The 21,819-nt window shown below is 47.6% G+C and overlaps 2 protein-coding genes across 4 annotated transcripts; one reads left to right on the top strand and one right to left on the bottom strand.

The window, feature by feature from the left end:
* Positions 1 to 727: 727 nt before the first annotated feature.
* TENT5C (terminal nucleotidyltransferase 5C) lies at positions 728 to 9,494 on the bottom strand. The gene is made up of 2 exons (XM_056341001.1): positions 9,395 to 9,494; positions 728 to 6,780 (listed from the first exon to the last, which is right to left on the bottom strand). The coding sequence occupies exon 2, from the start codon at positions 6,752 to 6,754 to the stop codon at positions 5,582 to 5,584; it is 1,173 nt and encodes a 390-aa protein (XP_056196976.1). The 5' UTR covers positions 6,755 to 6,780; positions 9,395 to 9,494; the 3' UTR covers positions 728 to 5,581.
* Positions 9,495 to 17,149: 7,655 nt separating this feature from the next.
* DUSP12 (dual specificity phosphatase 12) lies at positions 17,150 to 21,391 on the top strand. Of its 3 annotated transcripts, none has more exons than XM_056339990.1 (6): positions 17,150 to 17,491; positions 17,572 to 17,685; positions 17,769 to 17,887; positions 19,471 to 19,567; positions 20,298 to 20,484; positions 20,840 to 21,188. In XM_056339990.1, exons 1-6 carry the CDS (start codon positions 17,208 to 17,210, stop codon positions 20,936 to 20,938), a joined length of 900 nt encoding a protein of 299 aa, XP_056195965.1. In that variant the 5' UTR covers positions 17,150 to 17,207; the 3' UTR covers positions 20,939 to 21,188. The 3 variants fall into 3 exon arrangements, with proteins under 3 accessions (XP_056195965.1, XP_056195966.1, XP_056195964.1); XM_056339989.1 differs by having other exon boundaries at positions 17,161 to 17,491; positions 21,046 to 21,391; XM_056339991.1 differs by lacking the exon at positions 17,572 to 17,685 and having other exon boundaries at positions 17,160 to 17,491; positions 21,046 to 21,391.
* The last annotated feature ends 428 nt before the right edge of the window (positions 21,392 to 21,819 follow it).

Raw genomic sequence — 21,819 nt, 5'->3', positions numbered from 1 at the left:
TCCATCTACATTCAGAGGGAAGCAATTACATCTTGAAAAGGGACTACACAAGCTCCATGATTACTTTATGGTAATCACACTGCCTGATCTAATCTCCACTGAAGTTTCCACTGCAGGTGTTACAAGGTCATGAAGACTGGAATTTCTCCAAAATTAACCAGGAGGCTAGAGCATGTTTGAACACCCATGAACCATCAGTTTCTAGAAGCATCAGCTTTTAGGACAGAGTGAAAGCACAAAGACTCTCAACCTGTAAATAACTCTAAAAGAAATTGCTGACTTTGTTTCTCACCTCCTTGGTTCAGGTGTTCACCTGAGGTGTACACCTGACTTGGAGTAGCATATAAGGTGGAGTGTGGCACAGAACAGACTGGCAGGCTCTAGCTCAGACCAGACTAACAGGCCTGGGACTGTGCCTCGACATGTTTTAAAGTCAAGTTGAGACCAGATAATGGTCAGAGAAGGCAAAAATGGTTCTCTAGAAACTGTCATGTAATTGAAAGGTTAATCATGTCTCACTTAACTGACTAATCTTCAGTAAATTGAGGCAGATGTGTACATTCATGAAGAAAACAAAAAAAGTACTTTGAATAACATCAGAACCCAAGCATCACTGTGTATCCCATCACTATTTTTCCCCCTCCCCAGCATATCTATGCACACTGGCCAATAAGCTCCACAAATACTTTGTCACACTATTTAGATGCAAGAATTACTTGAGGCAAGCCATGTTTAGCATAAGTTTATTTGCACAAGAATTTCAGAATCATTAAGGTCCAAAACCAGTTTCCAAGAATGACAAGTGACCACCACAGTGCAGAACAGTAGACAAAGTTATGTGACCAATCTCACATTTGGGCTCATCACAAATCCAAATATTTCTACTACCTTGTTTTGCCAGCTTAAAAGAAAAAAAGACTAACTTCTTCCAAAGAGGTATGAGACAGATTTTCCAAGAGCTGACTTCTTTAAATAGTAAAAATAATACAAGAGAAACATAGAAAAAAAAAAAAGGCCTTCTAAATTTCAACAGAAAGTGCAATTTTAATCAGAAAGAGACAAGCCCAATCCAGACACTTCAGTGAGTGGCCTTCTCTTCCAATAGAAGTGAGAAAAACCAGAGTGCTCCAACCATTCCCCCCAGAGCTTCTACAACTATAGCCCAGCATCCCATCTTATAAGTAGTTTCACTGAAATGAAAGAATATATATGAAATACACTTTACCATATTTAACAAATGGTCAAGTAAGACTTGGATGCAAAGGCTAGAAGTATTACTATCCATTTGCCTCTCCCAACACCCAAATTTAGTGACTATGGTCAACTTATTGCTTATTCCTGTGCCTAACAATTATGGCACCCTGACCGAATGAGTTGAGCGAGAGGGACAGTAAACAAGTACCATCAGTACACTGACAGCTTAGCACTGAAGCAATTTATCCAAGTTCACTTCCAAGAGGCCTTTTCCCAAGCAATCCTATAGTGATAAGCAGAGATCACTGCCAGCATTAGTAGCTATTCTAGTGATCAGAAATCCACAAAGCCTAGGCACCAAGCATACCAAACCCTTAACCCCAGCACTCAATCTCAAAATATGGGTCTTTAAGTTTCATTAAAAAGCTTTAGGTATTTGGACTAGATTTACATACTACCTACTGTTTTGTAAACAAGATTATTTATATTAAAGTGTGAGGATCTTTTGAAAAATGGTTATTTAAAAGCAAGCAGTAGTCTTCAGCCTCCAGCTTAGTGACTGACTGAACTAGCTGAGGATAAACACAGCAACAGTTAAATCTTGAGCTGAGGGAGCATGAGGTATGCTTTACTGGACAGCTTTTCAGAGTGACCATGGATCAGCACAGGGATTTTACCAAAGTGACTAAAACCCAGTCTAACACTAGGTCTCCTTGGTACCAATTTTATCAAATAAAAAACCCCAACTATCTTACAATGAGGAAGTCACACCAATGAACTGTTAGTCAAGGGGGACTTGGCAATAAATATTGACAACAGATGCTTAACCTCAAACTGGCTAAGCTCTGCTGGGCTAATAAACTACAGGAAGAAAACAGCTATTTTAAACCACACAGTCTAGTTTACTAGAAGCCTAGTTCTGAGGAATGATGCACCAACACAAGACTTGCCATCTAGCGCTACTGCTGCTTTGTTTTGACATCACTGCCCAGAGGGAACATGTTAGGATAATAATATGAAGTATAGTAGTCTTCCTCTAACCTCCACTTGACACACAAGCAAGCAAAAGAGGATAGAGCAGGTTTGCAGAGGCATCATTAAGTATTGAAGGGAGGCAGACTCAAGCAGGCAGCCTAGACCTGGCCTACAGTCATCATTAACTTTTATGTAGCGCTCATTCTCATGTTGCTCCTTGCTACAGGGGCCACCATAAATCTGAACTCTAAGCAGCTAGCACACACCAAGTGAAGCTACTGCCACATGCAACATTAGGTTGCTAGGACAACTTGAAACAGAAAGGTGTAGACCACTTGCCAACAGTGATAAAAAGCTACTGAGCATTCCAGCTTTACCTGCCAAGCCAGGATTATTTTGAAGGCAGTGAGACAAACAGTGTCCCAGCAATCCCTTATACAGTAGGGCAAATGCAGTAGGTAGCCTGCAGCTTCAGGATACAGTTTAACTGTTCAAGAGCTTAACATGTAGCAGCCAGGCTACAAAGCATCGACATTTCTAATATGCCAGAGCAACTTAAGAAACAGACCAGGAACATAACAGTCCTGCAAAGCTTAAACCCAGGAAGTCCGCTGTTCAGAGAGCGGCCATTCAGCATAAAGCTTCCTTACAGGCCTCAGCAACAAATTACATTAGCAAAAGCACAATATTTATGGCAGGAAGCTTAAATTCTCTGTATCTCTATCTCAGTAGGAATCCATTACAGCCTTTTTTCCAGCAGTTCCTTTTCCAATAGACACCTGGCCTGATGTTCAACAGCCAAGGCATTCAAAGACTAGTAAAACACAAGTCTGTTTCAAGTTTGTGAGGATTCCTCCTGAGCATCTGACCACCTCTTCCACATGGCCTGATGCACAGGAACAGTTTCTAAAGATCAGCCAAGATCAGAGTGATGCATGAGTAAGCTGTTTGATAAGCAAATCAAACATGTTCCTCTAAGCAACAGTTTACTTCTGCAATGGGTATAGCTTAGGCTGGCTTTGAAAACATCTATTTAAGAGTTGACAGCAATTACATTTACTAAGCAAAAGACTTCCTTCTTTCTAGTGACACTCTATGCTAGGCCAAATACTGTCTTGCATGCAGAAGTTATTCATGCCTAGGTTTACATTCCAGCAGTAAGCATGCACTAAGTTTAATACTCATGACAACATTTGCATAATGTTAATTTTAAAAAGCCTTCTAAATAGTCAAAGTCTTGGGTGAGAGATGTCTTGCCTGTAAGCTACACCAAGTCCAAGCCACAGTTAATGAAGAAGGCTGGGCTGACTTTCAAGTTTAGCTGCTTAGGCTGACTACTCAGGAAGCCTTTACTAAAAAAACCACCAAACAAAAACAACAAAAAAACCCACACACAACTGAAAACACCAAATTGTCTGCTTGCTACTGAAGTTACTTACAAGTCTGTTCAAAAAATTTAGCATGGTTGGCTACAGTCTCATTTCTAGATGGTAACGCTCCCTGCCTTCCTAAGCCAAATGAAGAAGCCTGAACAAGAGAGTAGCCTGGCTGCTCTATTGAGGCAGTCCTTACAAAGTAGCTCTGAAAAATGCAACAAACTTGCAATGTAACTAGGAAGTTTTGGTCCTATGAAGAATAAGCAGCTTTTTGCTGCTCATTCAAGTGCTGCAGTGCTATTGTTTTCCACCTTGAACAGCAACCATACACTGGTGTTTCACCCACTTTTTGTTTTACCTTCTAAGCTTAAATAATTTGTTTGCTCAGACACTTTGGTCTCACAAGCTTGCAGAGACAGCTAGAAGTCATAAAAAAAAGGTTTAGCAAACAAGTATTCTTGAACATTGCACCAGTACATATTAAATAGCTCTAAGATTTGCCTTTCTAGTCTAATTCTCTGGTTAAGCAAAGGAAATTCAAGATTGCAGTAGCAGAATCCATGTAGCAAACAATTCATTGAAAATCAACTTTTAATACCGCTATATACATAACTGGGGAACTTTTAACCTTCCACATAAAGCACAGGAGTTTCAACACAGCAAGTACAGCACATACCCTTTAGGAAGGTCAGCCCCCTACACCTCCACAGGAGTACATACTCTTCCAGAGGCTATTCCAAAAGCAGGGGTAGACTTTCAACACATACAGCTTCTGTGGAGAGCTCTGCTTAGGGTTTATATACCTCTTCAAGTGAGGGTTAAGACCAATCAAGAGGAAGAATTTTACTCTAACCACTCAAAATACCATCTCATACAGTGACCATGTGATAGTGATAAATCAGTAAGCTTGACCCTTAAGCCGTGACAGAAAGACAAACCTTCAGGATCTGAAGTTGTACAGTAAGAAATCAATTTTAGGAGGCACTTCAGGAATTTATACTGTGGCAGGAGTGCACAACATCCTGCAGCTTATAGTGGTTTGGGGTGGTGGCTGAGGGTTTTTTGGGTTTGTTTTTTTTTTATTGCTGTGAAACTGTAAGGAATTAAGTTGTGCCAAATCTCAGTGCAAGAGCTGTGATACTTTCCAAGTGTGCCAAAAACTGTTTTGAAAGATGCAGTCCAAAAGGCTTTATCTTGATCCTGGACTCAACAGCCTAACTATTCAAATCCTGTGGTTCCAATCCTATTTAAGGCTTCAATTCCTCATTTCAAGGACTTTTCACATTACCAATGTTTAGATTGTGTTTTGGTGCATGTTTAGAGATGCCACCTTCCAAATTTTTGCACTCAAGAAAAATTTAACTAGTTTAAGCTTTAGAGATACTTACTAATCCATCTTTTACTAATCCATCTTCAACTTCCAAGAAACTAGTCTTGAACTTGAGGCAGGACCATATACTCCTAAGCACTACAGGAAACAACATTTAGGCCCTCTACAAGACAGACAGTATCCATATTGTTACCAGTTCCACACAGCTGGAAAGTAGAAGCAGCACAAGCATAACACAAGCTTACTCTTGCACAATGAGTTCAATAGAAAGTCGGCCAGAACTTGAACCAATGAAGTTTAGAGCAATGAGGTTAGGCAATAGAAAGTTTTGCTGCTATGGCAGGAGTAGCTTCTGCCCTGCTCAAGACATTTTACAGTCTATTCATTAATGCAGTTTATTGAATACTCCACTTAAATCACATGTTAATAGCCACTTCCAGAACTAGTAGTTACAAAACTCTACTCTTAACAGTTTGCTGCTGGTTCTCTTCTCCCAGTGAAAAGGTAATAAGGCTTCTTGGCATTTGTAGATATATATAGAAAGGTATAGAAGGTCACTGGTTTCACATTCCTACTGCACACCAGGAAACAGTCTGATGCAGCCATGTTTCCACTAGAAAGCCTCCAACTGACAGTTATTACTTGTCTATACATTCAACATCTTGGCCTTCAGTAGCATCCATTCAAGAATGCTCAAGTGAAGCAATCAATTGCAAGGCAACCAAGTGGGGTAGGGCTGGCTGTACGGCACAGGAGCATTCGCAAGATAGTAGTTGCTGAAGTTTACATCACTGACATATGGTGCCGGCTGGTAGTAACAGGTAACATTAGTGGCATTAGGGATGATGTTTTGCTCTGCCAGCACCTTGAGTGCTAGCAGAGAAATCAAGTTGAGAGTCTGCCTTCGCTCATGTCCCATGAGACAGACTGTGCTCTCATTCACCACCCTGCGCAGAATCATGAGGTAGTCATATTTGCTCCTCTCTTCTTTGGAGAAGTGGTTCTGGAGGTAGGTCTCTAGTTTGCGCTGCTGATCCAGGATGTCTGGGAAGTCTATGAAGAATCGGGAGCACATGTAGCGCTCTAGTGTTTTGATCTCATTCTTATCCATGGGCCTGAAGTCTCGTACTAAGAGGTTACTATACTTCAGAAGCCCACCACCTCTGATCTCTTCAGGATTTTTGGTAGCTATCAGCTTGTTCTGGAGGTGATCAAAAGCTGCTTCAAAATCTCCATACATGCTCTCCCCAATCACAGTTGGATGGAAGTGCTCTGACATGGGAGTTTCTGAGTAGTCATAGTAAAAGAGCAGGGAGTCCAATATGATTTGGAAGGAGTCCACACTGAACTCAAACTGCCGTCGTATACAGTCTACAAACTTCAGCTCCACATTTCTCCCATGTTTGTTAGAAAGTGATATCAAGCTCCAACGGTCAGACTCTGTGTACACTTTGACTAGCTTCTGGATGTAGGCGTCCTTCAGTGTTACTGGACTGATTTTTAGCTTGCTTACCCCTTCTGGCAAGAAATTCAAGAGGGACCGCAAGACCACATCTCGAACTAACTGAAACTCTGCCTCACTTGGAAGAGAAACTTGAAAAATGAGATCGAGGTCTTTGCATCCCAGCCCATTATCCTTGACCAGGACATGACCAGCTGCAGAGCCATTCAGGCGGACATCATGTACCACAATGCCTGCTTCATTCAGCCTACTCCGAACTGTCTGAACAATGTCCTTCAGAGATATCTTCAGTGTCGGGAAGTTACCTCGCCCATGGATCGGAACCACCTCTGTAAGAACCTCATGCAGACGGCTGACCTGCTCCCAGTTCAGTACACTGCATGACATGCAGTCTGTGCTACTTCCTTTGCCTGCCATCCTGAGGTTTTTCTTCTCCAAAGAAACTGTAGGGAGGTGAAATATTAAAGAAAAAGATAAGTCAGACTTCCTGTTTATGCTTCCTAGATACATCCCATACTCTGCTTTTCTGTCTACACACATAGAAAAATAATCCTATGTGCTAATGATTATCTGCAAGGCTTTCACTTGAAATGATACACAGCTTCTCTATTGGTGCAGCTAAAAAATTTAGTTGTCATTGTCCTTTCTTTGTTAGTAGAATTAAGTTACTTCAGCAATCTGCATCAAAGGGAAATCACCAAAGATGACTCAATCTTAAACTTCAGTAAAGCTTATCTGCAACACCAGCTGAAGCTAGATGAACCCCAAGTGCAAAGCACTTCTGAAAATTAAGCTTTGAACTTGTTTCATTACACAAAGCTCAAACTGTTCTCTCCAACTAACACAACAGTGCAAGACACTCGGGTGTTAGTTTCAGGATTTAGACATCCAGTCCACTGAAAGCACGGTAATTATGCCAGAGAGACAAGACTTCTTCCTCTTAGTAGAAGTTTTTCCTTTCTCAACCATCCAGCATCTACCACTCATAGGATAAAGGCCAATTATACTTTGCTCCTGCAAAAAAACCACAGCACTTCAGCATCATGGACAGAATTTGAGCTGCACTCAGATAACTTCAATTTGCACTCTGGTCTTTGTAAGCAACTCTTTACCCTTCTTCAGATACATTGCATTAATCAAACTACCCTTTAGGAAATACTCATACCTGCCCCATCCTTTTATTTATTTGCAGAGGGCAAACAAGCTTGTAAGAGCTGGCATATACTCAGATGATGTGTATCATGTTAGTGTCACTCTTTAACACTAAGAACCTCACTGACCGGACTTAGTCACAGCTTCATCTGAACTTCTGCACTATAAGGAGTCTTGCCACAGTTGATCAGATCATTCTCTTGCACTTAAGTGGCTTGTGTTTTGAAGTATGTAGATACTTACACATGTTTTACAGCCATGCAGCTCTGACTGGTATTAATACACTTTTCTCTTTTTAAATGTTCCAGGTTTCTATTGTGGCCAGGTGCTTCCTGACAGCTACACACTAACTGAGGCCTCACCTTCTTCTGTCCCAAGTACTTGTGAAGACTGCAGCTGCCAAGGTCAGACTAGTCAGACTTAAACCAATTAACTCTTGCCTATCAGAAATTGTTTAAAACCCAGGCATTCCTAACATGTAACACAGTGCATGGAACACTTTTAAAGCAAGATTAAAAGAGCAGCTATTGTTATTTCATGCCTGTCCTCTTCCACCCAGCCTTTAGTTTTTGAGAAGCTCATTTGACCTGTCAGTTCCTCTACACAAGAGTCAAATCCTAGGTCAAATACACAATATAGTAACAGTGCTCCTGGGAAAGCAGCTTCTGTCCTTGAGCATGAGCTGCTGCATTACAAACTCCACTGCTGTGGGTCACATCAGCACCAGCAGGGACAAAACAAGCCTACAGTTTGCAAAATTATTAGTCCAGGACAAATCAAGGGGTTCTTCAAACTCAATCCTTAGTACTCCAACACAGCATAAATCCAAAGGCATCAAGCCCACCAGCAGTTGCCCTCAGGCACTTAAAGCATATTAAAGTACACTTGCATCATAAAAGCACCACATTTCCATTAAATCCTTCAGCTCACTAAAGAATATAAGAGTCTTCGATGACCTCTAGCTTAAGCTAGAGGTGCTTTCAGCTACTACCTCTGAGAGTGCTCCCTCTCCCCCTTCCCAGTTGTAGCCTTCTCAGCAGCTAAACCAACACACACAGCCCACGCGGTGACCAGCAAGGACCTGGAGCAGGGCTTCCCATCCCACAGGTTGGTTCAGCCTGGTGGCCCTCACTAGGAGGATAACACACGTTGCTGCCCTTGTGGGAAGACTGAAGTATTTCACTTCCAGTTCAGTAGAGTTTAATTCTCAACCTATCAGCCTATGAAGCCTCCCACCCTCAGATCACTAGTGTGCTTGCCTGCTCTGCAAGATTTATGTTAGTGACAACATGTTCTTAGAGACTTTACTGTGTTTGGGATGCTAGCAGTTCACATGCCTCTTGTTCCGCTGCCAAACTTTTCCATCACCAGAACATCCAATACCTGAAGATGCTCATTCACTAGTAGGAAAACAACTCCTAAACCAAGACAAGCACTACCTATTTTTAATACCAAGCGTAAAAAGTATTATAGCATCACTTGGATGCAGACCTCAAAACAGAGGCAGATAAGGCAAACACACCTCCCCCCTTGTCACGAAGTACAGTACTCTGCAGCAGCAGTTTTCCCTCCCATAAGACATATATACCAGCACAACACTTAAATAAAAAAATAATTAGCCGCACCCGCAGCACCCCTGTGACACTAGAGCGTTACACGCGCCCTGCCAAGCCCAGCGGCGGCGGGGGCAGCTTCCCTCACGAGGGGCTCCCCCCCGAGAGGGGCGCGGGGGGGCCGGCAGGCTCGGCTCCGCGCACGCACCCCCGAGGCACGCGGCGCTTGCCGTTAAGTCGTTTATAAAGAGTCACGATAACTTCTAAGACCCGGTACCGAGCGCCTGCCTGGAGGGGAGCGAGCCCTCCCGCGAGGGATCCGCCGCTACCGCGCCCCGGCCCCGCCGCTCACCTCGGCCGCGCTGCCAAGCCCCGAGCGACCGCGCCAGCCTCACGCGCGCGCCCCGCCGCCCCCCGCGCCCGCCCTTTATCGCGGCGCCGCCGCCCCGCCCTCCGCCGCCGTGAGGTAACGGGCGGGCGGGGCGTGAGGCGGCGGCACCGGGAACGGCCGCCCCGGGGCCGGCAGCTGCGGCGGGGTCCCAGCCCCTCCTGCCACCAAAGTAACGGCCGCTGCGGCGGGGATCCCCGCTGTCCTGCCGCCTCAGCCCCCCTCCGCTGCCTCAGCCCTCCGTAACGGCCGCTGTGGCGGGGTTCGCCGCCTTCCCGCCGCCTCAGCCCGCCCGGGGCAGCGCGGGCGGTTTGGCCGCCGTTCGGGCCGGTGGGCGCTCGGCCCGGGAGCGCGGCGGGGATCGGAGGTGGAGAGAGGAGAGGAGAGGCCGGGGGTGGCCGCTAGCGCCATGGAGCCCTCACCCCCCGCTCCCAGGGGCTCTCCCGCAGCCTCTCCCGGCGGTCGCTTCCCGACCCCCCTCGTACGTGTACGAGCACAGGGAAGGGAAAGGAACTGCCTAAACGTTCCGAGGGAATAATGGAAGAGCGGGAAGTGGACTAGAAAGAAAAGCAAACTGCAACACGACGTGGCTTTCCCAAAGGTACCTTGTCACGGACAGAACAACTGTCAGCAGAGATCCACAGCTGCCGGGTTCTGCGGAACAGTTTACTACGGTGCCGCACCAAAAACAGCCAGACCTGGTCTTAATAAAAAAAACTGCAAGGATGCGCTCGCAAGGACGTGGCAGAAAGGTTGAAACATGCTACTGAAACCCCCAGCTGATGGGCTGTGGGTGGCACTGGAGACATGGAGGAGGACAGAGCTGTTAGACAGGAAGCAATGAGTAACTTGGAGATGCAGAGTAATAAAAACTGGCGGGCATTTAATAGTACATAGCAACACAAGGTTATGCCTAAAAGCTACAATTTCTGCTGTAAACCTTCAATGTTTCAGCAAGAGAGGAGAGAAAGGACCAGGGGTATTTGCCTTTTGTAGGATAATCAGGACTCAGAAGAGAGGGGGGGAAAAACCTCAAAACTTATCCTAGGACAGGCCAGTTGACATGTTTTCTAGTAGAGCTAAAAAACTGTTTACAAAGCATTGGGGGAGGGGGAACCCAGCACATCTGTTATACTGTTAGGTCATATGCAGAAAGATGAATTAAAACCTGCACACACACAGGCAAGAGCTGACCTTGTAAGAGGAAACTGAAAAGCTCCTCTTTGCCAAGCAAACACAGACAGACTTGTCTTGTTTCACCCACAGAGCCAAAGCTGAGCAGGAATATGGGTGGGTTAGTTTATTCATTTCTTATAATTTTCCCCAATGGTGCACCATGGGGATAAATAACAGGTAACAAAAAAAGCTATTTAAATGAAGGGATAACATTGACACAAGAATCAGATTCAAGGCAAGTTACCATCTTTTTGCCCGATGAGATAACCATGAATTCAGAGCATCACAGAAAGGAGGGAGAGGAATAAAACTAACTCATTTCAAGACAGGGCTAGAAAAGAAAATACGTAAGAGATTGTCTGTGGTGTTAAAGCGTTCAACGTGAGGATCCAGATCTCTCTCATTGTTTTTTCCTTTTTTTCTAAAACAAGAAAGAGAAATAGGGAACTCAAAAAGAAGTAGTAGCAGAAATGACGGAGGCATAACCACCAGTAAGGAAATGTCTCACTTGGAGGTTAAAATAGTGAACGGTCTTGCCTCTTAAGAATTTTTCTTCAGCGATATTTCTGCCTCAAATCTTATTTGCTTGTGACAATAGCTGATTGCTTTGGACAGTATATTTTCTTTGCCCCATGGGAAAACAGCAATTAAATTAGATGTTGAAAAATATTTTCTGTTTGTAACATTCATTAGATGCCAATAAAGGCAATGATAAACTGCAGCACATACTGCTATTGCAGATGTTAAGGTATTAGTAAAAGGCTCAACACTTTACATTAGTCATTTACAAGTTCTTGTTTCACAAAAATGTTTGTAAAAACAAAGAAGTGCTTCAGCTCCATCTTCAAAGATCCCTGGGGTGTTTTCTGCCTCCTCTGATCTGCAGACCTTGAGTATTTGTCAGTGGCAGTGTAGCACTCTCTGCAGTGAATTTACATCTCCTGACAACACACAGTAAGGGTCCATGGGATGGGATTTTGAAATGCCATTTAAAGCCTGCTGAACCAGACTTGGGGTAAATTGCAGGAATAATGAGGAATGCATCTTTGAGTAATGAATGTCTAGGAGAACGAGCCCATTTACCCCTGAATAGAGCCAGCATTCTGCTATCCATCTGCCTGTGACCATGCGGTGGATTACTGTGCTGTGAGGATGGAAAACATGGAAACACACGGCCCACTGGCGAGACAAGAGATTAAACCCCATGGGTTACTGCTCAGGTGCTGTGGCTGCAGAGGTGGCCCTGAAGTGGGCACAGACCCAGCTCCCCAGTACAGTCTTAACATTTAATGTTTATTTAGGACTGACTTTCCCACTGTCAGCTGTAATTCTGAGTCTAGGGAGAAGTAATGGACGATCCCAATCTTTGCAAGCCGTCCTTTCTCCGAAAGTGACAAATACAGACAAATTCCTGCTGAGAGGCAGTGAGCAGCAGTGGTCATGGTCCCCCTCTGCCCTTGGACAACCACCATCTCGCTCTGCTCCCATGGCCGCTCCATCCCTCATCTCTGCCCGTGTCCCCAGCACCTCCTCCCAGCTAAAGTCCCTCCTCTCCTGTCCTGTGGTGTACCCCCTTACAGGACACATAGGACGGGACCTGTTTCAAAAGGTTTTCAAAGAGAGGATAGGGAATGAAGAAGGTCCAAATGGCTCCAGATGGCAGCGTGGCAGGGGCAAAAGAGTCTGGGAGCTGCCAAAGCAGAGGCGAGTACCAAGTGTTATGAACATGGTGCAACTTGTTCACTTTAATCCAATAAATAGGGCAGCAAATTTGGCAGAAGAAATGCACTTAAAAACTTGTAAGTCAGCTCAGTGACCTGGCACTGTCAGATTAGCTTCCTTACATGATGCATTGCTGAACATAATGTGTCATTATAAATCTTGGTTGCTACAGCTGTTAAAGCTATAAAGTGAAGCAGAGTTATGAATACCCAGTAGTAGTAGCTGTCATGCTCCATTCTGTAATTGAGCATCAAATCTGCAGTTGGGAAACGTCTTTTTTGTCTGAAATGTGGTGTAACTGCATGTCTGCAGATGCTGAGAGTGGAGTCAGGTAGGAATGTCCCACCTACACAGGGCTATGGTGAAATCCTCCTGCAGCACATCAAGAGTGAAGCCCTTTCTCTGTTGCTAGCTGCCTTTACAAGTCTTTGAGGTTTTCTGCAGGGAGATGCAGCAATCCTTCCTCCTAATACATGGATAAAAGTAGACACGTGAAGTCCAGTACAGATGTGCAGAGTGTACTAATGCAGGGGACAGCACTCTCAAAAATCTGAGGTTAAATTTGCCGCTAGGAGCACAGTGACAGCAGGGAAGTTCCTGCTCCAAGGGAAGAGATGCTACTGTGTACGGCTTTCCAGCTCCCACCAAATTCCAAGCTCAGCAAAAGCCAAGAGACACTTCTCCAAGAGGCAAGAAATGCCACCAGGCTCCTTCACCAGCAGGACCTGCGCAAAACGGAAGCTCCAAGCTCCTGCTGCATTTACATGTGGAGAGGACACACAGACCCAGAGCTGCTGTCTCTCACAAATGTGTTTTTGAAGATGTCCCCACTCATTAGCCCTTCCATGCTTTGGTGTTGTACTTTGCTGCATGCCCCCTCTGTCAACTCGGCCTGTGGGCTGCAGACTCTTCTCATGAACACTCTGATGTACGCACCCAAAACTGCTTAAAAGCCTAAAGGAGCAGAGCCACTCAAGTGTGTGACAAGTACGCGGGCCAAATTCTTCCAGTAGGGAAGAAGCGGTTATGCCTCTGCCCAGGCCCCCCGCGCTTTTGCTTCCACAGCAGGAGACTCAGTTTTGCTGATCCAGTTGTGCTGTGAGGCTCCGGAGCGGGTAGCCCTGGGAAGCCCGGCATTTTCTTTTCCCTTACGAAGTAGCAGGGCAGACGCATGCTGAGATGGAATGCACTCGCTGGAGTGAGTGGGCAGCAGTCTGTCATCTGACTTGTTTTTTCCTTGCACCTGAGCTTGCCCCAACTGCTTAATTAGTCACACGGTTTCCTGGAACCCGGGGAAGAAAGAACCGTCAAAAATTTCGGTGGTACAGGAGAAGATGAAAGCTGATGGGGGCGGCGGATGTCGGGGGAGAGCAAGGGTTTACAAATCAGACTGAAAAAAATATTTAATTTGGGAGTGATGAGCAAACTCAAGACATCTTGTCAGGCTGCAGGTGGCAAACACAGCGAAGCAAGGTACCGAGAAACAGCAAGGTTGTTCGGGGAGTGCGAGGGGTCACGTGAAGCTCTTGGGTGCTGAGCTGCCCGTGAGCTCTGACCCACAGATTTTGTACTTTCCTTCACTACATGTTTTCACTTTGAAATCACGTCTTTCATATTCCTTTGTCATCCATGGCTCTAGGAACTGGTGTACAGGAGCGTAGTGGTCACACCGTGTCTGGACCACCGCCTTGAGAGCCTGCGTCTGTGAGCCCTGCCTCTTGACTCTGCCCCTGCTTTTAGTTGCAGACGGTGCTATTCACCTCTGCAAGTCCACAGATTTGATTAACCACCTCTTAGTACTGATATAATCCTTGGAAAATACAATCCCACCGTAAAACTCATAGCCCCTTCAATAACTTGCACTTGCCCACAGGCTTCCTTCAGATCATTCAAGAGACAGATAATCAATCCAGAGTTTCCCTGTAGTAGTTTGCTGCAATTGTTATTTGCTTTCACAATTAAAGGTCCATACATAGTTAGATCTGGTTTTACTTTCACTTGTCTCTTTTCAGTATGTTTTTTTCTGTGCTAGATTATAGGAGCTGTTCCTGAGAAGTTGTCTGCATTCTTTAATGCTTTTTCAGTAGACCTTTTATTTCTAGCCGGCCGCAATGGCAACCAGAAAGGAGTTTTTGCACAGATAATACAGTTATGTAGCTTAAAATAATCTAAATGAGAGCTGTCAGAGACTCTCCATCCTCAGATACACAGTAACGCCCTTTCCTTTGGGTCGGGTTTATGCGATTTAAAAGTAACACATCCCAAGAGGGGATTTGCCTTCGCTGGAGCAGCTTGCCAGATGGGCCACCACACAATCACACGGGCACTAGGGCAAGCACGGGAGGTGAGGCATGATGACAGCTAACTTCAAGCTGCGGTGGACCGGCACCCTCAGAAGCCCTGGGGACCATCTCAACTACAAAGAGCTGTCTCAGTCTGCTCAGTGGGACACCAGCAGCACATGGAAGCTCTCCAGCTCTGGAAGCCACTGTCCCACTGTCCATCTCCCAGTAAGGCTGACAACTCGGCAGTGCCAGCAGGGAGCCTTCGATGAGCACGTGGGTACATGCTGGGCAGGATCTCTGCAGTGGCCCATGCCTTCTGCAGCGGGCCAGCTGCTCCCCGGTACCCCAGCTCCATCCGCCTCTCCTGCGGGAAGGGGATAGCTATGTCCCTTCCCACCAGGTTTTATCAGCAATGCCGGTCTCACCTCCTCCACAGCCAGCCAGCATCCTGCAAGAATCCAAGAGGCCCTCGCAGACTGTTTTTGCAATGGTTTTGCCTACAGCTATCTCACAGGGAGCTGAGCTAGAACAGTCCTCCCCCCCCACCCCCCCACCCCGACAGATAATTAGGGCTCTCACGGAGGGGAGGCAGGGTGAGGTTACACTCCCCACCTGGGGAGACAGATTTAGCATAGCCCTTTCTAATGAAAACTGACATTTTACCCCTGCTCAGAAACTTGCAAAGTTTGGCCTGTGCTGGGGAAAACTTGCAGCTATATGGTAGAGATCCCTTCGAACAAAATGGCTCGAGGAGGAAGGGAGGTGTCGGGGTCGCCAGAGACAAGAAGGAAAAGCTAAGCCTGATGATGTGTTGGTGGTGATGTTTTTGCACGGGCCACCTGCTACGACCTAAGGGAGAGTATCCTTATCTATGGGAGGAAAAGCGAGCGCTCTGTCTCCTTTCGCCATAGACCAGACCTGAACCTTACAGATGTGCAGAAAAAAAGTGGCTGCATCATAGACTTCGTTGGTGTCACATGTAACAAACCTTGGAATCGAGGAAGTTTACCAGACGATGCGATGCCTTTGGGCCACACTGCATCAGATTTCAGTGCTGAAAGCAAGTCACACAGCTCAGTTAACGGTAAGAGATCGGAATAAAAACATGAGTTTAGTTACAATTCGTGTTTTACACTTCAAAATCTACTTGTTGCATGACAGCTGCTATGAAACAGAGGAGTGAGCTAGTTTTCAAGCTATACCAGACACTGGATTTTTCAGTGGCAAGAGTCTATTCAGATGTTTCAAACGAGGCCAGTAAGCAATTATTTGGTCTGGCTTCCAGTTTAGGTTGCAATGGGAAGCGTAACCGGTTCACAACATGCATGACAAAAAAGGTGCGCAGGGATGCAAAACCTGTGACGTTATAAAGGTGCTCCCAGTTTGAGTCCTGAAGAAGAAACCTCCATCCAGAAAGAGTTCAGGCTGCTGCACCAGCTTCCTCCTGCATGCCGACTGCCCTCCCGCTTAGGCGGCTGTGGCCGCGGGGCAGACCTGAGCACCAAGCTGATGCATTTCCCACCGGACTTTCCGTGTGCTTGACTTCTTGCAGGCAAACTTGGCTCAGATGCAGAATCCTGCTCGCGGTGACCGTCCTAGTGGGAGATCGCACAGCAAGTGAAGGCCCCTCACAGCCTTGCTGCTTGGGTTTCATCTCCCGGCCCGTGATTCACAGCCACAAACGTGGCTCCCGCGGGCTCCCCAGGGCCTCCTTCCCGCACCACGCTTGCCACCGGCAGGACTGCTCCGGGAGTAGGGACGCTAGGAATCGGGATGGGCAGCTGCGGCGCTGGGTGTTGCTGCGGTGCGGTGCTCACCTCTGACCTGCCTGTGTCTGCCCCAGTCCCCACCCGGGGCGGCACCCGAGCCAGCTCCAAGCACCCACCCCCACGGAGCAGCCACCCACCCCACGCAGAAGAAACCGCTTCCAGGAGAAGCACCCTGGAGTGCCAGGAGTCGCTCCCACCTCATCTCTGAAGTAAAAAAAAAATAATTGTCACTGCAAAACATGCAAACAGTAGCAAATGGGGACCTCGAAACCACAAGATTATTAAAAATTAATTCAAAAAATAACAAAAATTAGTTCTAAAAATAAAAAGTTATTTTTTTAACAACGAGTTAAAACATATTGTAAAATTTAATTTAAAATTTAAAAAAAATAATTAAATTATAAAGGGGGGTTTTAATAACACATTGGGAGATTCTTTACTGATAATGTACTTGTTTCCCGAGGGGGCAGCCAGGGGGGTGGGAGAGCCCTCGGCAGGGCGAGGCGGGGTGGCAGCTCGTGGCCGTGGGGAGCTGCGGGGGCTCCCGTGGGAGGGAGCGGGGGAGCGGCGGAGGGGGCGCGGGGCGGCGGAGGGGGCGCGGGCGGGGGGAGGGGGGCGCCGGCGGGGGGGAGGGGGGCGCGGGGCGGTGGAGGGGGGGCGCGGGGGCGGCGGAGGGGGGCGCGGGCGGGGGGAGGGGGGCGCGGCGCATACCCGCGCCCGGCCACCAGGCGGCCCCGCCGTCCCCATGGCAACGCGCGCCCGCCGCTGGCCGCCATCTTGGGAGCGGCGGCCCCGCCATGTTGTGGGCGGTCTGTGCGCGCCGCCATGGCGGTGGCCCCGGCTGGCGGGAGCGGCGGGATGGTGCCGGTGTTCCCGGGGCTCTACGTGGGCGGCGCGGAGTCGTGTTCGTCCCCGGAGGCGCTGGCTGCGGCGGGGGTGGTGGCGGTGCTGACGGTGGACGCCGAGGAGCCGCCGGCGGTGCCGGGGGTGCGGGCCATGCACGTCCGGGCGCGGGACGAGCCCGGCGCCGACCTGCTGAGCCGCCTGGATGAGTGCGCGGCCTTCCTCGGCGCGGCGCGGGCGGGCGGCGGCGCGGCCCTCGTCCGCTGGTGAGCGCCGGGGCGGGGGGGCGGGCGGCGGGCCCGGGCCGCGCTCCTGACGGCCGGCCTCTCCCCTCCTTGCCTTGCAGCCAGGCCGGGCTGAGCCGCAGCGTGGCCGTGGCCGCCGCCTACCTCATGAAGACGGAGGGGCTCGGCTGGGAGGAGGCCTACGCCGCCGTCCGCGCCGCCAAGCCCGACGCCGAGTGGGTGCCCCGGCCCCCCGCCCCCGCTCCCCGGCCGGCCTGCCGCCCCCCCTCACGCCGCTCTCCTCTCGCCCCCGGCGCAGGGTGAACCCCGGCTTCCAGGCGCAGCTGAAGCTCTACGAGGCGATGGGCTGCGCCGTGGACCGCAGCAGCGCGCTGTACAGGCGGTACCGGCTGCGGAGCCTCGCGGAGCGCGACCCCGGTGCGTGGGGCCGCCGGCAGCGCCGCCCTTCCCGCGGCAGGGAGGCCGCTGGCTCAGCGGGGACGCGGTGCCTGAACCCCCGAATTAGCCAGCTGGTTTCGTACTTGGCTAGATGTTAAAACTGGGCACAAAGTTTAGGCCGAGCTGAGTCTCTAAAGTTGTTAAGGGACAAATGAAGGGGCTTCTGATCAAGGGAGTCAGCCTTGGAAGGATGGGAAACGAAGACTGGATGGTGGAAACACCGTTATCTGAAGTTAGGCAGAAAGAAGCCTCCAGGTGAGGAGGTTCTGGCCGTGATTTAGTGTTTAGCTAGGTGTTAAAGAAAGCTGTGCACAAAGTTTAGGTCAAACTGACTCTCCAAAGTTGTTAAAAGTGACATGAAGGGATTTCTAACCAAAGGAGTCAGCCTTGGGAAGGATGGGAAACAAAGAACGGATGGTGAAAAGAACACCGTTATCCAAGGTATGCAGAAAGAAGCCTCCAGGTGAGGAAGTTCTGGCTGTGATTTAGAGTTTAGCTATACGTTAAAAGAAAGCTGTGCACAAAGATTAGGCCAAGCTGACCATCTGAAGTTGTTAAAAGTAATAAACAAAGGGACTTCTAACCAAGGGAGTCAGCCTTGGGAAGGGCTGGGTCCTGGGAGCATCAGCCTTGAGCCTGGGGTGGGTGCTTGGAGGGAAGGCTGGGGCAGTCTCCCGAGGAGGGAGGTCCCGGGGGGAGCACAGAAGGCCCGTGTCAGAGGTGGCTGGCTTTGAGTATTGCCCTCAAAGCAGCCGAGCCTTGAGTTGGCTAGGCTGACGTTCACGTTCTGTTGGCCCTGAAGAATTTCAGCTTATCAGCTGGGGAAAAGGAGTGTCTCTGAGAGATGCCTCAGAAATAAGAGCTATAAGGAACTGTTCTTGTTAGCAAGATGCAGAAATGGTAAGGGTCAATTTGATACATTGCCTGATTTTTATGTATCTGGCTAAGCAATCTTAACATCCTCTAAAAAGAAGTTGACAAAGCTTAAAAAATAACAAATGCAAAGCTGAGAAAAAGTTGAAGTCAAGCTATGAAGTAAACTTTCAATTTGCCAAAGGCTGGCTGTAGTAGGTATGCGTGCATATGTGCAATTTTATAATAATCATCATAATAATCCATAGCTTTTTTACAAAATCTTAGTGTTGCGTATTCAGCATGACAGTGCTGTCTCCCTTTACGTGTCGTTCTCCTTAGCAGTTCCCATTTGTAAGCTTTCTGTATCACGTGCACTAAAAGACTGGCAGAACTGTTCTAACAACTCCTCTGCCTTTGCTTTCAGTTTAATTAAGAATGTAACGCAAAATGCAACTGTTCTGCCATTGCTAAGGCCAGAGTCTAGATCCCAGTTCCTTTCAGTAAGCAAATCCCAATCTTAGGTGTGGCGGGATGAGGCTCTTTCATTTTTAGTTTCTCTAATGGAATTGGTGAGTGGACAAGTGAATGCAAAGAAGGTGGCTTCTGCGTGCTGTGACTGGGGCAGCGGCGCCGTGCTGTCTTGTCCTACAGAAATGCTGCATGGCTGCGTTGATCCGATTCACAACTTGTTACTTACCCCTCTGCAGAACTTCAAGACTTGCCCCGAGAAGTCTTTGCTGTTGATCCAACCATTCTGTGTCAAACTCCAAACACAGAGGTTCTCTACAGGTGCAGGAAATGCAGGTACTGAACTTTCTGTATTTCTCCATAAAATGTCATCTTGAAATTGACTCAAGAGAAAAAATAGCCTGTGTAAATCAATGGGTGTGTCATTATCGTCAGGACAGAGATGAGCTCTTGCCTAAGTTTCCATGCCATGCATGCCACCAAAAAACCAGGCAAATAAATGAAATAAACCACTTTTTGTTACTTGGAGTTGTGCAGCACTTGTGCAGCCTAACCTGCCACGTTCTGTAGGCAGGTATAATTCTGCTGGGCTCTGTGAAGTTGCTTGCTCTGGAACCATAACATCCGTTTTTGACAATTGGTTTTTCCAGAAGAACCTTCTGGTAGATTGTGGGGTTTGCTGCATTTTAACTACCTTTTACGGATTGCTTAGAGTGACATTGAATAATCCTCCTATTTCCTAGGTGTAGGTTTCTTCAAGTATATAAGCATAAAGTTTTAGTAGGCAGGAATTGTTTAAAAATAGATCTGTATAAAGACAGCGTACAGCTGTGGGGCAGAGCCCGACTACACACGTCACTTGTTTGTTTGTTAAGAAGCGACCCTGAAGGGAGTCAGCGCCTGCTGACCTAGACCGGATTAGAAAAAATGTAGGATTTGTAATTGACCAATTGCTTAATTACTTTTTGTCACAAGGTACATGTCCCTGTTTCTATCGTCTGTAGGTTTCCCCAGTAAAAAACCCAATTATTTTACTTCTTTTTTCCCCCAATGTCATGGAGGGCAGGCGCGCTCTGTTCCGTAGTTCCAGCATTTTGTCCCACACGGAAGGAAGCGGACCAGCAGCCTTTGCCCACAAGAGGGTAACGGACTCAGCGCAGCTTTGTGTCGATGGCCGTGACAAGTGTACTTCTTACTTCATTGAGCCCGTGCAGTGGATGGAGCCAGCGCTGCTCGGAGTAATGGAAGGACAGGTGAAGGGGAGTGTGAGCTTTATTTTTGGGTTTTTTTTTCAGAGGCAGAACAAACTGTTTCTGTTCCCTGATGTGAAAGTCCCAAGTCTCCCAGCCTTTCTGGCATGGATTTTACAGCTTATGAAGATTCTTAAATGTTAAATACCCTTTTTATAAGGAAATGAGCTGGTGGTCTTGTTGGACTGAGAGCACTAGCCAGGGTGTTGGACAGGGTTTATCTGCTGTTTGGTTTTGGTATGAGAAAAGTTTGTGGGACTTCCAAAACCTGTTGTGGTGTCAGGCTGATTGAGGCTTTCTGGAGACTGGCAAAACTGTCCTGGAACCGTGCTGGGTCTGAGCAGCTGCATTTCCACAGCCTCCCTTCGCCAGCGCAGCTGCCTGCTACCCGCCAGGGCTGAGCAGCCATGCCGGTTCAGCCTTCTTGCCTGTTCTTCAGCCCATTTCCCTTCTGTGAAGCGTTACAGTGTAGGTTGCCACCATTTAATGTACCACCATGTAAGTACATTTTAAATAGACCTACATCTGCGTGTGCCTTAGACCGGGCATCTCCTTTTCTTGCAGCTCCTGTGTCCCAAGTGCACGTCGAAGCTGGGCTCCTTCAGCTGGCAGGGCGAGCAGTGTTCCTGCGGCCGCTGGGTGACGCCTGCCTTCCAGATCCACAAAAGTCGAGTGGATGAAGTGAAGTCGCTTGCCAGTCGGTAACTTCCAAACTGCCAAACCCTGAACTCATCACTTCTCTCTGGATTTCTCGAGCTCCACAGAGCCAGGAATGAGCTTGTGACTTCCTTTGTAATGTGGTGGAATTCGTTGAACATCTGCTCTATTCGAGCTTGCTGTGTCTCATATACATAAAACAGCAAAACACATCCTTCATGCAGGGATTGCAGTGGTCAAATATGTACAAAAATGCCTGAGTGTGGTGGTTTTAGTATATTCTCACTTCATCTGTTGCTATTTACAGAAGGTCTCAACTCCTTAGTTAAAAGGAATGCTAACATGTTACTTCCAGGCTGGGGGAAGCAGTGCTGCTTCTGATCCCAAAGTGCCATCAGTTTGTCCAAAACAAGCAGCTGAGATTTTCGGAGGTATATTGCACAACACGAGGTACGCAGCAGGGAAATATGTTAAGGCTTAGCAAAGTGCCAGGAAGTGGTACAATTGTAAGCGTTGAGTTTGCCTGCACAGCAGCTACTAGCAGGGAAAAGCAAGTTTACATTTATATTACAAAAAAAGTAGTCCTAAAAGTATCTACCCCAAGAATATTTACTGCGTTACAACTCTTTCAAGTAATAGGTCTGAGATTATGCAAGCTGTACTGGAAGGGGAGAACTGAAG

The sequence above is a fragment of the Falco biarmicus genome, chromosome 5 (genome assembly GCF_023638135.1).
Source record: "Falco biarmicus isolate bFalBia1 chromosome 5, bFalBia1.pri, whole genome shotgun sequence".
Lineage (NCBI taxonomy): Eukaryota > Metazoa > Chordata > Aves > Falconiformes > Falconidae > Falco > Falco biarmicus.
This window is presented reverse-complemented; position numbering and strand designations above follow the sequence as displayed.